The sequence below is a fragment of the Bison bison genome, unplaced genomic scaffold (genome assembly GCF_000754665.1).
Source record: "Bison bison bison isolate TAMUID 2011002044 unplaced genomic scaffold, Bison_UMD1.0 scf7180017864287, whole genome shotgun sequence".
Lineage (NCBI taxonomy): Eukaryota > Metazoa > Chordata > Mammalia > Artiodactyla > Bovidae > Bison > Bison bison.
In genome coordinates, this window is record NW_011494859.1 from 166,995 (window position 1) to 183,299 (window position 16,305).

Sequence of the window (16,305 nt, forward strand, 5' to 3'; positions counted from 1 at the left end):
ACAGTTACACACATAGCTCCTTACACATTCTTGGCATTAAGTTTGCCTGCTTTTGTCTAAATGTGTGCCTGTAATACTCACAGGATCCCTGGGAGGTAAACTGGCTCATAGAGAGACAAAGGCAATGAGATGTCAAAGGCTGGCCTTCAGTCACTGAGATCTCAGTGGGATATGGTTTTGGTCTCATGTTGAGTACTATCCTTTCTTAGTCATCGAGCAAAGCTTTTCCTAAAATGCTACAAAAAATATTCATGGAGCGGGCCAGATGGATTCTGCAAATTGACATTTTGGGGGTTTAAGTGTAACAGAGACAATTTGCACGTTCCATAAAATGAGGAGCAGTGGATTTGCTTTACTAGTGGCAGTTTGCTTTCTATGCAATTAGAAATTGCTTTTGTTGTTGCAAGTGAGACTTACAATCTGTACTTCTGAACACAGTTTCAAAAAATGATGCAGGCCCCAATGCAATTTAGAGGTCATGTTAGCAAACCCATAGATGGAGGTTTTCACTGGGTGGTTGACTGCCTCTTCAGTCCCCTTCTGTGAAGGCTTCTCAGGAGAATGTACTCTTGGCCAAACCTTTATCCAAACTACAAATACGCTGAAATTTGTGTTCAACCCCTTCCCTCTCATCTACCCTCGCTGTGTCTCATCATTACTTCCTGTCTTCCTTTGAGACTCCTAGGTTGCTGCAGCTCCAGAGCAAACAATCCCAAAACACATTCACAAAAAAACCTTTCCTCCTTTTTGATTGTTAACAAGAGAACTCTGGACAGAGCAAGTCTAAATCCATAAGAATATATCTTAAGTGATGAGAGTAAAATTTGGAAATAAAATCTTTGCAGATGGAATTAGATAAGGATATTGAGACAAAACCACCCTAGATGTACGATGGCCCTAAACTCAAAGACTGGTAGCTGACAGGAAGAGGAGAAGGCAGAGAAGGTCATGGAGGCAGAGACCAGGTGATGCTTCAAGTCAAAGAACACTGGGGGCCATCAGAAGAAAGGAGAGTCAGGGAAGTACCCTGGAGCCTTCAGAGGAAGTGTATCCCTGCTGACAACTTGATTTCCAATGTCTATCCTCCAGAACCTCTGGAGAGAAAGTATGCTTTAAGCTGCCAGGATCAGAGTAATTTGTTATGGGAGCCCCAGGAAGCCAATACAGTGGATCTGAACCATCATTACCCCTGCATAGGGAGAAAGTTATGGACAACTGGACTTCACATACTCCTATGTCACACCACGGTGTACAGAACCGCCTCTATGCCTACATTCAGGGGCTACCAGAAACCTCTACTTAAGAGTGTATTTTCTTTTGGCTGACTGCCTGGATTGAACCCTAGCCTACCACCCCCTAAATGTGTGGCTCTGGGCAAATAACATCTGTACTCCCCAGTTTTTCTTCTGTAAAATGGTGTTAATACTATACCTTGCTCAGAAAGTCAGTGTGAAGATTAAATGAGATTGCAGGTTAAACTCTCAACCAGTGACTAATACATATTAAGGGGTCAAAATTATCAGCTAATTTTTATTAATAGAAGCTAAGCCCTAGCCACTCTGGAGAACAGTACAGAGATTCCTTAAAAAACTAAAAATAGGGTTACTATATGATTCAGCAATCCCAGCCCTGGGCATATATCCAGAGAAAGCTCTAAATCAAAAAGATTCTGCACCCTAATGTTCACAGCAGCAATACTTACAATAGTCAAGACATGTAGGCAACCTAAAAGTGCATCAGCAGATAAATAGATTAAAAAAAATAAGATATGGTATACAACTTCCCCAGTGGCTCAGTTATAACAAACCTGACTGAAATGCAGGATACGCAGAGATGTGGGTTCAATCCCTGGGTCGAGAAGATTCCCTGGAAGAGGAAATGGCCACTCACTTCAGTATTCTTTCCTGGAAAATTTCATGGACAGAGGAGCCTAGTACATTACAGTTCATGGGGTTGCTAAAGAGTTGGATATGACTGAGCTTCTAAACAATAACCACAACAATACATACCCAATGGAATATTACTCAGCCATAAAAAAGAATGAAATAATGCCATTTATAGCCACATGGATGGACCTAGAGACTATTGTATTAACTGAACTAAGGCCAAAAATGACGCATTTCATATTATATTGTTTATAGATGGAACCTAATATTTATGAAACAGAATCAGACTCACAGACATAGAAAACAAATTTGTGGTTATCAAAGGGGAAGTAGAGGAGGGATAGGAGTTTGGGATGAACAGATACATACTACCATATGTAAAGTAAATGAGCTGAATGTATATATAAATGTATAAAATAAATGAAATTAATATACAGCACAGGGAACTATATTCAGTATCTTATAATAACCTATAATGAAAAAGAATCTGAAAAAGAACATATACTGTGTGTGTGTATGTGTGTGTGTGTGTGCGTGTGTAGCTAAACCATTATGCTGCACACCTGAAACTAACACAGTGTTGTGAGTCAACTACGGCAGTCACCTTTCAACTCCTAGGTGCCCCCTGGAGTCACCCTATTTGGGGTGAAATGTTATTATAGAAATGTAAGCTTTTTTTCATAAAGAATTAGAGTCCTCATCTTTGTTCCTCCCAGAGCACAACTATCAGGACACTAAGACGGAAATTCCCCGAGGGCAGAATCAAGAGCCCTCAGGTTAGCTGGATAAAGCTTCTTGCCTCCTGCCGAGGAAGCAAAGGACTGCTCTGCTCTTCATTTTTATAAGTTAGGTCAGTCTTCAAGGCAAGCAGGAGTTCACAATCTAGGTGCATGCAGAGAGGCTCAACTCTGCCACACTTCATCTCTTTAAAAAAAAAAAAAAAAAAAACAGCTAAAAGCAAATACGGTCAATATTAATGTTTGATAGCACATGTGTCCTTTCTATGCTCCTGTCTGTCAGGAATATCTTTTTACCTTTATTATTTGAAATAATAACCTAAGTAAGACTTTAAGAACTGCATTGAAAACAAGTGAACCAACATAAATCAGGATATAAATACTAAGAGTTAAAGATACCTATGTCTGATTCATGTTGCGGTTTGACAGAAAACAACAAAATTCTGTAAAGCAACTATATGCCAATAAAAAATATTAATTAAAAAAAAGGAAACTCTGGTCAAATTTCCTGTTGGATTGTAAAATAAATAAACAAATAAATTAAATATATTTTTCAATCACAAAAACTGATTAAGCAGAAAAAATTACAAAATAATAATAAAAAATAATAAGCACATAAAATGCTTGAGCAGGAAAGAACAGGCAAGAGAAAAAAGAGCTTGTGCTTATAACATGACCATCTTTTCTTCTTAATGTGAAAATATATCCAGAAAATAATTATGTTTAAAAGGATACAGATATAATAATAATGAATCATTAAGTAATTGCATGTTTGTGTGAAATTATGACTCGTTTTTCTTTCCTTCTTCATGACTATCTACCTTTTATGATTTTCACCAGCATTTTTTTTAATTGGAACATAATTGCTTTACAAGGTTGTGTTAGTTTCTGCTGTACAATGAAGTGAATCAGCTGAAGTATATCAGCTATATGTACACACGTAAACCTCTGTCCCACCCCCCTCTCCCACCCATCTAGGTCACCACAGAGCACAGAGCTGAGCTCCCTGTGCTGTAACAGGTTCCCACTAGCGGGCTATTTTACACATGGTAGTGCGTATATACCAATCCTAATACGACTGCAGCCATGAAATTAAAAGACACTTTCTCCTTGGAAGGAAAGTGATGACCAACCTAGACAGCATATTCAAAAGCAGAGACATTACTTTGCCAACAAAGGTCTGTCTAGTCAAGGCTATGGTTTTTCCAGTGGTCATGTATGGATGTGAGAGTTGGACTGTGAAGAAAGCTGAGTGCTGAGGAATTGATGCTTTTGAACTGTGGTGTTGGAGAAGACTCATGAGAGTCCCTTGGACTGCAAGGAGATCCAACCAGTCCATTCTGAAGATCAGCTCTGGGTGTTCTTTGGAAGGAATGATGCTAAAGCTGAAACTCCAGTACTTTGGCCACCTCATGCGAAGAGTTGACTCATTGGAAAAGACCCTGATGCTGGGAGGGATTGGGGGCAGGAGGAGAAGGGGATGACAGAGGATGAGATGGCTGGATGGCATCACCAACTCGATGGACATGAGTTTGAGTGAACTCCGGGAGTTAGTGATAAACAGGAGGCCTGGCATGCTGCAATTCATGGGGTCACAAAGAGTCAGACGTGACTGAGCAACTGAACTGAACTGAATCTTCCAATTCACCCCACCCTACCCATCCATCTCTTCCCTATGTCCACATATCCTTTCTCTACACCTGCCTTTCTCTATTCCTGCCCTGGAAATAGGTTCATCTGCAACATTTTTCTAGGTTCTACACATATGAGTTGATATATGATGTTTGTTTTTCTCTTTCTGACTTACTCTATATGACAGACTCTAGGTCCATCCACATCTCCACAAATGACTCAATTTTGTTCCTTTTAACTTATATGTACAGTACATCATATGAAATGCCAGGCTGGATGAATCCCAAGCTGAATCAAAATTGCTGGGAGAAATATCAATAACCTCAGATATGCAGATAATACCACTCTAATGGCAGATCGTGAAGAAGAACTAAAGAGCCTCTTGAAGAGGGTGGAAGAGGAGAGTGAAAAACCTGGCTTAAAATGCAACATTTAAAAAATTAAGACCATGGCATCCAATCCCTTCACTTCATGGCAAATAGAAAAGGAAAAAGTGGAAATAGTGGCATATTTTATTTTCTTGGGCTGCAAAATCACTGTGGACAGCGACTGCAGCCATGAAATTAAAAGACACTTGCTCCTTGGAAGGAAAGCTGTGACAAACCTAGGCAACATATTTAAAAAGCAGAGACATTACTTTGCCAACAAAAGTCCGTCTAGTCAAAGCTATGGTTTTTCCAGTAGTCATGTATGGATGTGAGAGTTGGACTATAAAGAAAGCTGAGCACTGAAGAATTGACGTTTTTTGAACCATGGTGTTGGAGAAGACTCTTGAGAGTCCCTTGGACTACAAGGAGAGCAAACCAATCAATCCTAAAGGAAATCAACCCTCAATATTCACTGGAAGGACTGATGCTGAAGATGAAGCTCCAATACCTTGGTCACCTAATGTGAAGAGCTGACTCACTGGAAAAGACCCTGATGCTGGGAAAGATGGAAGGCAAAAGGAAAAGGGGTAGCAGAGGATGAGATGGTTAGACAGCATTACCAACTCAATCGACATGAATTTGAGCAAACTCAGGGAGATAGTGAAGGACAGGAAAGCCTGGCGTGCTGAAGTCCATGGGGTCGCAAAGAGTCAGACACGACTGAGGGACTAACACTTCGGGCTGAGTGATATTCCACTGTATGTGTGCACCACATCTTCTTTATCCACTCGTCTGTCATGGGGCATCTAGGCTGTTTCCACGTCCTGGCTACTGTAAATAGTGCTGCAATGAACACTAGGGGCTATGTGTCCTTTTGAATTATGGTTTAGATTTCCCAGTAAGGAAATTGTCATGAACATAACTCTAGGACAAAAATCAGTCTCTGAACGTGGCCTTTTTGAGGTGGAATCAAGGAAGTGATGGACCATCAGCTCCTGTGGTTTGGGAGGATGTCCTGTTCACCACCCAGCATAGTTCTTTGGACAGAGTTGGTCCCAAATAATGTTTCTTGAATTGAAACAAGTATGAGAGCAGAAGCTGTGGGCTCTAACCAGTGTCTCATCACTCTGCTAACTAAGAGCATCTCATGCCTCCTAATCCTGGAACGAGGGTAAGGTGAGCTGCCTTTATGGAGGTTTATGGCAGGATGACTACCGACACACTGCTTGGTCACACATCTCTAAAATGACCTTCTCTTCCTGTCCCCACTCTCAAGATCACTCTGAGCAGCTGTATGGTTCCTGCCACCCCTTCTCAGAGCAGCAGCTCTGCAGAACTGTGTGTAACAAGAGGAGTAGCCTCAGGTGTGGCTCCAGGCTGCAGCCAAGGCTCCAACTAGGAGAAATCCTTTCTTGCCACATCCTATTAAGCATAACTTCCAAATGATGCTGTTGAAAATTGCTCCAGAGGCCAGATGGGAGGTCTTCAGCCAGCAAAATCTCCATCCCTAGCAGTCAGCCAACTGATGGCCTGCCCTGGGCCTGGCAGCATGGCCAGCGTTTCATTCCATGAGCTCCCTACATGAAGCCCACAAGCATACGGATAACCAGCTTCTCTCTGCTTTCCAACCTGAAAGAGAAGCGTTTCTTTTCTCTTCCATGTCCTGCAAATGCTTTTCATATGCAGAGCTGCAGGGATCACCCCTGGAGTCTGGTTTCACTGTGTAAAATGCTGGGCCAAGACAAACACGGGAGGAAGCCTTTTACCCACCAAGAGGTTGCTATAGAGGCAGTTGTAGCCATTGGGAGTTGAGAATCCCGAGGAAGTCGGCACATGGTCAAGGCCTCACACACCTCCAGTCTGGTTCAGGGCAGAGTCTGGAAGCTGATTATCCCCACGGACCGCCCCTCCTCCCCCCCCTCAGTGGACACGCAAAGCTCAGGGATGCTGCTTCCAGGGCAAGAACACAAGCGAGAGAAAGAGAGAAAGTCTCTTCCTTGGTGGAGAAGGGCTGACGACCCACTGCCGCAAAACCTTTGATAATGTCTTATCACATCTCTCCTTCATCTGTTCTAAGGCTGTAACTGCTTGATTTGCCTCCAGATTGCAGAGACCCTTAGAGTTCAGGGAAATGTACATGATCAGATCTCCCCACGAGGCAGATGACTCTAGCAAACTTTCCCCGAGTGAGAGATGATGCAATGGCACTTCTGTCCAGCCCAATATTGGGGCTAGGGCACTGGATCCACAGGAGCTGACCTCACAAGCAGAGTGCTTTACTCCTTAGGTTGTAACCAGCTCAGAGAATCACTGGGCAGGACTCCTCAGGGCCATCTGCTTCTTGCTTAATGTGCAAACCCAGATGCACACATTTGCCACCTGCTTTGCCATAGCTGAGGCCAAGGCACACTCCTCTGCCTTCAACAAAGGGCTCCCCATGAAAGCACCCTCTGCTACTCAAACCCTGTGCCTTCAGTTGAAAGGAACTAAATCCAAACTCAGAAACATGACGGTGGTATGCCAAGGATTTTCTGCGATTTTCTATTCCTGTATCATGCACTAGACCTAGGTGAATTAGGTATAAGTAGTTTATCCACTTATTAAAGAGGATTCAGAGATTGCAAGGGGCAACCTATCAGTCCTCAGATTTGCGTGAGGACAGATTTGACCACCTATTGGACTTCCCAGGTAGCTCAGAGGTAAAGAAGCTGCCTGCAATGCAGGAGATGTGGGTTCAGTCCCTAGGTTGGGAAGATGCCCTGGAGGGCTTGGCAACCCATGCCAGTATTCTTGCCTGGGTAGTCCCATAGACAGTCCATGGAGATGCAAGAGTCAGACAGTACTTAGCAACAAAAGAACAACATCCCGCATACTTCAGATGTTCTTACAACTGAAAAGTCAAAGTGTTAGCCACTCAGTCATGTCCGACTCTTTGCAACACCATGGACTGTAGCCGGCCAGGCTCCTCTGTCCATGGGATTTCCCAGGCAAGGATACTGAAGTGGGTTGCCTTTCCCTTCTCCAGGGGATCTTCCTGACCCAGGATTGAACTCAGGTCTCCTGCATTGCAGGTGGATTCTTTACTGTCTGAGCCACCAGGGAAGCCCAACCCTGCCCCAAATCAGAGTGACTTACCCAAAGAGGTTGAGGTATGGACTCTCACTTGAATGTCCACTGAACTACATATGCACTCTTCCCACCCCCGTGCTGAGCTCTATGTGAGACCAGGGACAAGAGGCATTGGTTTATTTATGTTGTATCCAGTACACCTCAAAACTCAAATATGTGATGGATACAGAATAAATGCACTGACAAGCAGAGCAAGAGCCTGGCAACTCTAAGTTGAAATAACAAGTTGGGTTTGGGCTGCTGTTTGGGTTTTGTCTGTTTTGGTTTTGTGTGTGGGTTTGCTCTGGTTTCAATAGGTAATCCCCAGGCAGAATTGTATTGAAACGGAAGTTCAAGGGTAGGAGGGAAGAAGGTCGCAGAATGGATGCCCATCTGACTATAGCCACAGTTTGGCTGCCAAAAGCTGAAATGAAAGATGTTCTGCTCTGCCTCCTTCTTCCTGAGAACACACCTAAAAATAGCTGCTCCGCAAGGGTCCTGCCCAGCCTCAGATGCCCCTGCAGCTGTTCTCCACCAAAACAGCACAACCAGCCTTCACGCCCCTCCCTGTAAAGGACTGTTTCTGTGTTCTGTCTTCATCTTCAACTGCCAAGGAGTAGATGCCTCTAACTTCAACTTCAGTGGTTCTCTGCCACCAGTTCTGTAGCCGGAGGCCAGGGGTACAGGTCAAGTTCTCAAAAGAGCGTTTTTAGACTTTCGAAGTTTTTGACTGTTTGGGTCAGAAGATGCTCTGTCTGGAGAAACCACACTTGGGTCAAGCCCTCCATCGGAAAGGGATGTTCAGACACACTTTCACCGTTGTAGCATCCAGGCAAGTACAGGCTTGGGGCAGCTGTTCCTCCCAGTGCATGGTGGGCTCATGGCCCAGTTCATCTGCTGGGATCAGAGGAGGGCAGTGCATAGGAGACACAGAGAGGAGAGGGGACGCCTGGGCACCCGGCAGCAGGGTAGTTGCAATCTGGCCCCCACCCCGTGAAGACACACACACACACTCACACACACACACACTACATCTTTATCCATTCATCTGTTAATGGATACTTGCGCTGCTTCCTTATCTATCTGGGCATGTGTGCCCAGTCACTCAGTCATGTCCAACTCTTTGTGACCCTATGAACTGTAGCCTGCCAGACCCCCCTGTCCACAGGATTTTCCAGGCAAGAATACTGGAATTGGTTGCAATTTCCTCCTCTAAGGGACCTTCCTGACCCACGGATTGAACCCAAGTCTTCTACATGGGCAGGCAGGTTATTTACCACTGAGCCACCTAGCAAGCCATATTTGAAGTGAAGTGAAATGAAATCGCTCAGTCTTGTCTAACTCTTTGCGGCCCCATGGATTGTAGCCCACCAGGCTCCTTGGTCTGTGGGATTTTCCAGGCATGAATACTGGAGTGGGTTGTTGTTTCCTTCTCCAGTGGATCTTCCTGACCCAGGGATCGAACCTGGGTCTCCCACATTGTAGGCAGACGCTTTACCATCTGAGCTACCAGGGAAGCCCATATTTAGGCAATCGTAAATAATCTGCTATGAATATTAGGGTCCATGTATCTTTTCAAATTAGGGTTTCTCTCTTTTTTTTTTTCCAGATATATACCCAGGAGAGGAATGAGTGAGTTATATGGTGGTTCTCTTTTTAGTTTTTTGAGAAACCTCCATATACTGTATTGAGTAGTAGCTATACCAGTTTACATTCCCACCAACAGTGTGGGAGGGTTCCCTTTTCTCCTATATGTGTTATTCTTTATAGTCAATGTCTTCACATATATTGGTTGACTACAGTCCCTTAACAACCTTGGAGGTCACACAGAGCAGAAAAATGTCTCCTTTTAAAGATGAAGAAACTAGGAATCCGAGATAGAAGTCCTCACTCAAGATCACACAGCCTGGCAGAGGGAAGAATAACACTCAGGTTTCCCGGCACCATTCTAGACCTGTCTAAATCGTGTTTATCTATAGACCAGGAGACTCACTGAATCAATGAGGAATCCTTAAAGGATGTCAGAGTGCTGAAGACATAGTCCTCAGAAACTACCATTTGTCTCGTTTTTTGACTTACACCACGAAAGTACCAGCTAAATCACTTGTCACCTTGGAGAGGAGAGGACAAAGCAGAGTCATCACTTCTCTGGCCCTTACCTCCCAACTCTCTGTTAGACTCAACATCTGTCAAAGAGTGAGAGGAAAAATACATAACTTTATTAAGGTCTTGAGTAGAGACAGTAGGGGCTCTATTTCAAAGGAATACATTGGGGGGACACCAAAGGTAAGACCCCAAAGGTGGATTATCAGAGAAGGACCCCATTTTGAGAAAGACATAGGAGAGGATGAAGGCCACAGTGCTGTCTCTCTGAACTGTGAGCAGCCGTGTTGGAGGAAGTTCCAGAGTTAACTGTAGACCTTCTCTCTGCATCCCCAGGACCATGATCATTGGTTCTCTAAATACAAAAAATTTTTAATTTAATTCTATTTTTTACTACCTAGATTTATAGGTATGTAAATGTTTAATATCTTACAGAGGTAGCAGCACCCAAGCAACAGAGAGGTTAAGGATCTTGTTTAAGTACATTCAGCACATTTGGTGGCATAGAAATAAAGACCTCTGTGCTTAACAGCATTATTTATTATAAGTTGTTTATATAATTATACTGTCTCCGCAGTGATATTACAGGGTCTTTAATGCCAGGTCCAGATCGTATGCATCTGTCCCACACTGCGTTGAGTTATTAGACAGAGAAGAGGTCTCAGTAGAGTTGGAATAACGAGACTCCAATTGTGTCCATGGGCCAAGCATGTGCCCCTGTAGACCTCAGCTTCATCATCTCCAAAATGATTAGACTCAGTTTGTAGGACCTCCTCCAGCTTCATCCAAGGATCCTATCACGCCCTTTCCCTCCATTCCTATCTGACTGCAAAGCACAGCAGGAAATACAAGCCTCCTTTCCAAATAACTACTTGGGACAGCCCCCACCCTGTTGGCGGGCGGCCCCACAGAGCTGGGGTAGACTAGGCGAAGGTTGCGGCCCTGCCTCACCTCCTCCCACTCCCTCTTCCCACATTTCCCCTTCTGCACCTGTCTCCAGACCTCGGCTTCCTGGGTCACAGTGGGAAACTCCCACCTACCAGCTGGGTTGGTTTTCCTTTTTTGAGAAAAGGAACAGCTGGGTGATTTTAAAGACGGAACTTACAACCCACTTAACCAGTCAACTCCAGTTGTCAAGCCCCGAAGCTGCATTTGAGGACAGGAGTTGTGGATACGATGTGAAAGCCACAAGCCCAGCTGCTCTGTTCCTCCCGGCAGGAGACACTGCATACTTATGAGATTTTTTTTTCCCCAAAGAGCTTCTGCTAGGTTGCTTTGGTCTTTTTCTTCTCTTAATAAAAGGTATTTACTAGGGTCTGGTCTTTTGAGCCTTTTGGCTTGGGAAAGAAAGAGGGTCAGCAAGTTAACAAATGAGACATGTTCTACCCGGCCAAGCCATCAGAAACTAATTTTACTTGGTCTCAGCCTAACCCATCTTCAGCTCCTGATAGTATCTAAATGATGGAAAGCTTTGTTCAAATTCATAAAATATTTCACAGAGGAGTAAAACAGATCTTATAGGACCATTTCTCATTAAAAGGTCAATGCCGGGAACATCTGATGCTATAGAACTCTCTGATTCAATTTAGCAGGTCAAGACTGACTAATCCTGTTTCTGATTGGAGCAAATTTATTTCCCTTGAAAATGATTTTCTCACAAGCTGCTGGATTATGTACTCTAAACCTATATTTTTACAAGACATTACTAGAATGTTGATCAAACCTAATTCATCCATTAAACAAAACGGAGGAAAAAAATCAACACCCCAAATTAACACTTAGAAGTCATAAGCGAGGAATTCTAAGTCCTATTATAAATTGGATGGTGCCCTCAACCAAAGAGCAGAGTCAGAAAGGATGCCTGGAAGCAAATTTGTTTAAAGTTCATATAGTCTGAGTCCATAGCTGTCAACAGTTGGAAACTTTCCTTAGAATCAATACAATAAGACAGATACTACTGTATGACATAAAGACCACTGGACTCAGAATCATAACTTGTCTCTATTTAGTTCTGCCTCTTACTCATTATGGGATACTAAGGGTAAAAACCTTTCCCTCTCTGGGCCCTGATTACATCATCTATTTGTGGGGGTTTCAAGCTTGTCTTTTTATTGCAGCCAACACTATTATTCTTTGGCTCTCAATTTAAGTGTTAATTAAAAGGAAAACTATGACAAACTTAGACAGTATATTGAAAATCAGAGACGTCACTTTGCTAACAAAGGTTTTTATAGTCAAAGCTATGGGTTTTTCAGTAGTCACGTATGGTTGTGAGAGTTGGACCATAAAGAAGGCTGAGTGCAGAAGAACTGATACTTTCGAATTGTGGTGCTGGAGAAGACTCCTGAGAGCCCCTTGGACTGCAAGGAGATCAAACCAGTCAATCCTAAAGCAAATCAATCCTGAATATTCATTGGAAGGACTGATGCTTAAGCTGAAGCTCCAATACTTTGGTCACCTGATGAGAAGAGTCGACTCACTGGAAAAGACCCTGATGCTGGGAAAGATTGAAGGCAAATGGAGAAGAGGGTGACAGAGGACGAGATGGTTGGATGGCATCACCAACTCAATGGACATGAATTTGAGCAAACTCTGGAAGATAGTGAAGGACAGGGAAGCCTGGCACGCTGCAGTCTATGGGGTCACAAAGCATTAAACACGACTTTGCAATTGAACAACAACAACTCAATTTAAATGTTTATTATGTAGACAAACTTCTAATGTGGATCTGAAGAATTTAGGCCTCTCTGTATACTTGAGCTGGTCCCAAAGTGGCATGCACACTCACCTAGTTAATCCTCAGGTCATCTTTAGGGATGCCTAATGGTCTCTCATTTTTGAGTGCTGTTTTCAGAAATGTGTCTTTCTTCTTTTAGATGGTAGGCTGATGCTTAAGCTGAAGCTCCAATACTTTGGTCACCTGATGGGAAGAGTCAACTCACTTCTAATTTAGTTCTAACTTGTCAACTCACTAGAGACTTTAACTCACCTTTTAATTTTATGTGTAATTCTTAGTGTTTTTCTGTGTAAACTATTATCCTAACATCCAAAACATGTTTTCCCATGTGTTCTCTGAATACCCTCATTTCCCCTTCTGGGCAGAAGTAAGATTACATGTTTCTGCCTTCTTGAAACAGGCATGATCTTACAACATGCTTTAGCCAATGAACTGTGACAAGTGGTAACAGAGTTGGTCTGTAACTTGCTACATTATGTCCCCCTCTGCCATGGGAACTGACCACGCTGTTGGTGGCTGCTGTAAGGCCCTGAGTTTGGGAGTGCCCAAAGCAGAGCAGAGCCTGGTCAACCAACAATCAACATGGACCGTGAGAGTGAAGTAAAGATTTGTCTGGTTAAACCACTGAGATCTGACTAGCAGAACTCAAAAAGACAATCATTTGGGTAGGCTGGTAGAGGAAGTAGAGTGAGGGCTAGGCAAGAAATGTGTATCCCAATTATTTGAAACAGAGTGCTGTGCTGTTAAGGGGTTATGTGATGATATTGCCCTGTGTTTGCCCAACAGCAACAAGGATGAAGGCTTTGGATGTTGTGAGATCACATACCCAACACTCAACTCTGGGTTGAGTTCAGAGAGGATGACATTTAGGCAGATACCAAATAGTAAAACCATAGTCGCTGAATAACAAGAATAAATTTAGGTACAAAAGAAACTGATTCTAAGATGCTCAAGAGGCAGATTACAAAAGGAGGCCCTGACTGATTGCGGGCAACAAAGAAACCCCACTCTGGGTTTGCTTGACGGCTCCATTCCACGTGGTTTGCAGCTTTGCCATGCCTCAGTAAAGTGGTCATAATTTTTGGTTTCCCTCTGTCAACTGTAACCCACTGAGCAGTCTTAGGAAGCAGCCATGCATAAAACTAGCTAAAAGGGGGCAAGTCAGACTCATCAGAAGATATGTTCTTGATTACCAGCTAAATATTTCTTATGCTTACTTTGTGTCTCATAACAATGCAACAGCATTAATTTTCCCCCACCAGTGTAAACACCATTAATTTCTGTAAGTTAAGCAAAGAACACCATTAATTCCTGAAGTCAAAACAGGAAGCCACAAGACGTGGAGGCAATGCTTTCCTTACCAAAGTCAGCACCAAGGACAGAGCAACAAAGAGGGGGTGTGCGCTGCTTCTGTCAGCAACTTCCTCCTTACCCCCTGCAGCGTCTGTGGCCTACTTTGTATCTACCAAGCAAAGGATCCTCATGATCTATAAGCAGGGTTATCGTACAGTTTGCGAGAGGAAAAAACTTGGGGCAGGTGTGTAACTGATATTCTTGCATCAGACAAACCTAATTAGTACCAAATTCCTGGGCCTGCAAAATGAGGTCGTATGATCTGCATTGCAGATTTCCCCACCTGCTTCCCATACAGTACGGAAGGTGTAACTTTCTGTTACCGCCATGAATTTTCAGTTTCTAAAGAATTTCTCTATGAACCAGAGAATGAGGACATCGCTAGGACTGTGGGTCCCAAAGTTGGCTCCATATTAGACTTGCCTGGGGAGCTTTTAAAGACACTGCCTCCCAGTCGCACTCTAGGTCAATTACTTCAGCATTTCTGGAGGGCTGACCAAGTCATCAGTATTGCATTGTTTATATTACTTAAGCTTCATCCGCCAAGTGGTCATAGTTTTAAAAATCTAATTCTGGGTCTTTCCCTAGAGATTTTGCTTTAATTTGTGCAGGGATCAGACGAAGTACCAAGATTTTCTAAAAGCTCCCCCAGATGATTCTAATATGCAACCACCTTTGAGAACCAATCTTATGGAAGACAGAGACAAAGAGAAGTTGGAAGTGTTGCCTCTCTAACCCTTGCTTCTGAAGATAAGGGATAAAGGCCCCTTGAATATTTACCAAAGCAAAGTGTTTCACCTAACCTACTCGATTAATTTTTTCATTCTAAGCATTTACTAGGATATAAGTTGGACCGAACACTAAACCCCGTGATATGAAATACTAAAGACCAAGTTCTTTGAGCTTGGAGTCTAACACGAGTATTATAATAATGTATAATAAATGTGATAGAAGGGATAAATGATAGCTTTCATTATGAAATATTGCCTCTACCTGAGAAGGGAATCAGAATAATTTTAACCCGAGCATAAGCTGCCTAGACATCTAGAAGAATCAGGAGCAAACCAGTTAGAGTATGGCATTCTAAGCTATAGGAACAGAGTGTACAAAATCATTGAAGCATAAAGTGGCCAAGGCAGTTTTGGTTCCAAGTAGAAAATCTGATTCAAAACTATCTTAAGAAAGAAAGGAAATATATGGGGAAGGAAGAATATAGGAATGAATCATTAAACCAAAGAAAAGGATTAAGAAATTCAATAGTCTCCTATCTCTGTCCAAACCAACGTATTTTCTCCATGATTCTTGCATTGGCTGAACTTGGCTATGCCAAAAGGTTGGCTCCTGACAACACGTTCTCACTTCAAGCAATCAGCATAAACCAACTGGTATATTTGAGTTTCCAATCCAAGTTCCTGGGAAAGAGGAAATGACTGTTCCAACTTAGGTCAGGTGCCCACTCCTGGTCCAATCAGCTGTAGCCAGGGTCATAAGGTACAAACAAGGTTCTCAAGGCCTTAACCCTCTTGGGAGAAATGAGAATACAGTTCTTAACAAATCAGACATTTGGTGGACTAAGCAAACACCTCTAAAGTTGTATAACAAAGATGCGAGGCAATAAGTTCAGGTTAGGAGACTAAAGGCACTGCAGAAAGACCAGAGGACAGACTGTACAGTGGAAGCCAAAAGTAAAGAGGACTTGACCTCAACCAAGCCTAAACCAAAGCTGGGAATGTCAAGGATAAGAACATCATGACCAAGCAGGTTTTATTCTGATAATGTAAGACTGATTCAATTCTAAAAATCAGTAAATGTAATTCACCATAGTATCAGACTAAAGAAGAAGACTATAGTATCATTTCAGTAGATGGAGAAAAATGTTTTGACAAAATTTAATACACATTCATAATTTAAAAAAAAAAAACTCTAACTAGAGACATGCATTGTACCTTGTATAAATTACTCAAAATGGATCAGATATCTAAAAGTAAAACCTAAAGCTATGAAAGTGTTAGAACAAAATATAGAAGAAAATATTTGTACCCTTGGATTAGGCAAAAGTTTCCTAGACATAAAATCATTATCTATAAAATAAAAATACTGTTTTATTTCATTAGAGCTAAACATTTCTGATATTGAGAGACACTTAGGAAAATAAAAAGTCAACCTACAGACCATGAGACAATATTTACAAAACACATATCTGTTAAAAGACTATACCTAATATACATAAAGAACTCTCATAATTCAATGACCGAACAAGTTGTTTCTTTTTTTTTAAATGGGTGAACAACTCGAATAGATAATTCAAAGGAGAGCAAAGGGTAGAAAAATAAGCATATAAAAAGAACTCAATGTCACTACTCATTCAGTTCAGTCGCTCA

At 42.5% G+C, this 16,305-nt stretch overlaps 1 protein-coding gene across 1 annotated transcript in view; it reads left to right on the plus strand.

Moving 5' to 3' along the window:
* LOC104995810 overlaps positions 1-16,305 on the plus strand; it is a 191,923-nt gene that overhangs the window by 159,748 nt on the left and 15,870 nt on the right. The window contains 2 exon segments of the mRNA XM_010849826.1: positions 14,013-14,108; positions 14,264-14,325. Coding sequence (XP_010848128.1) covers positions 14,013-14,108; positions 14,264-14,325 — 158 coding nt within the window.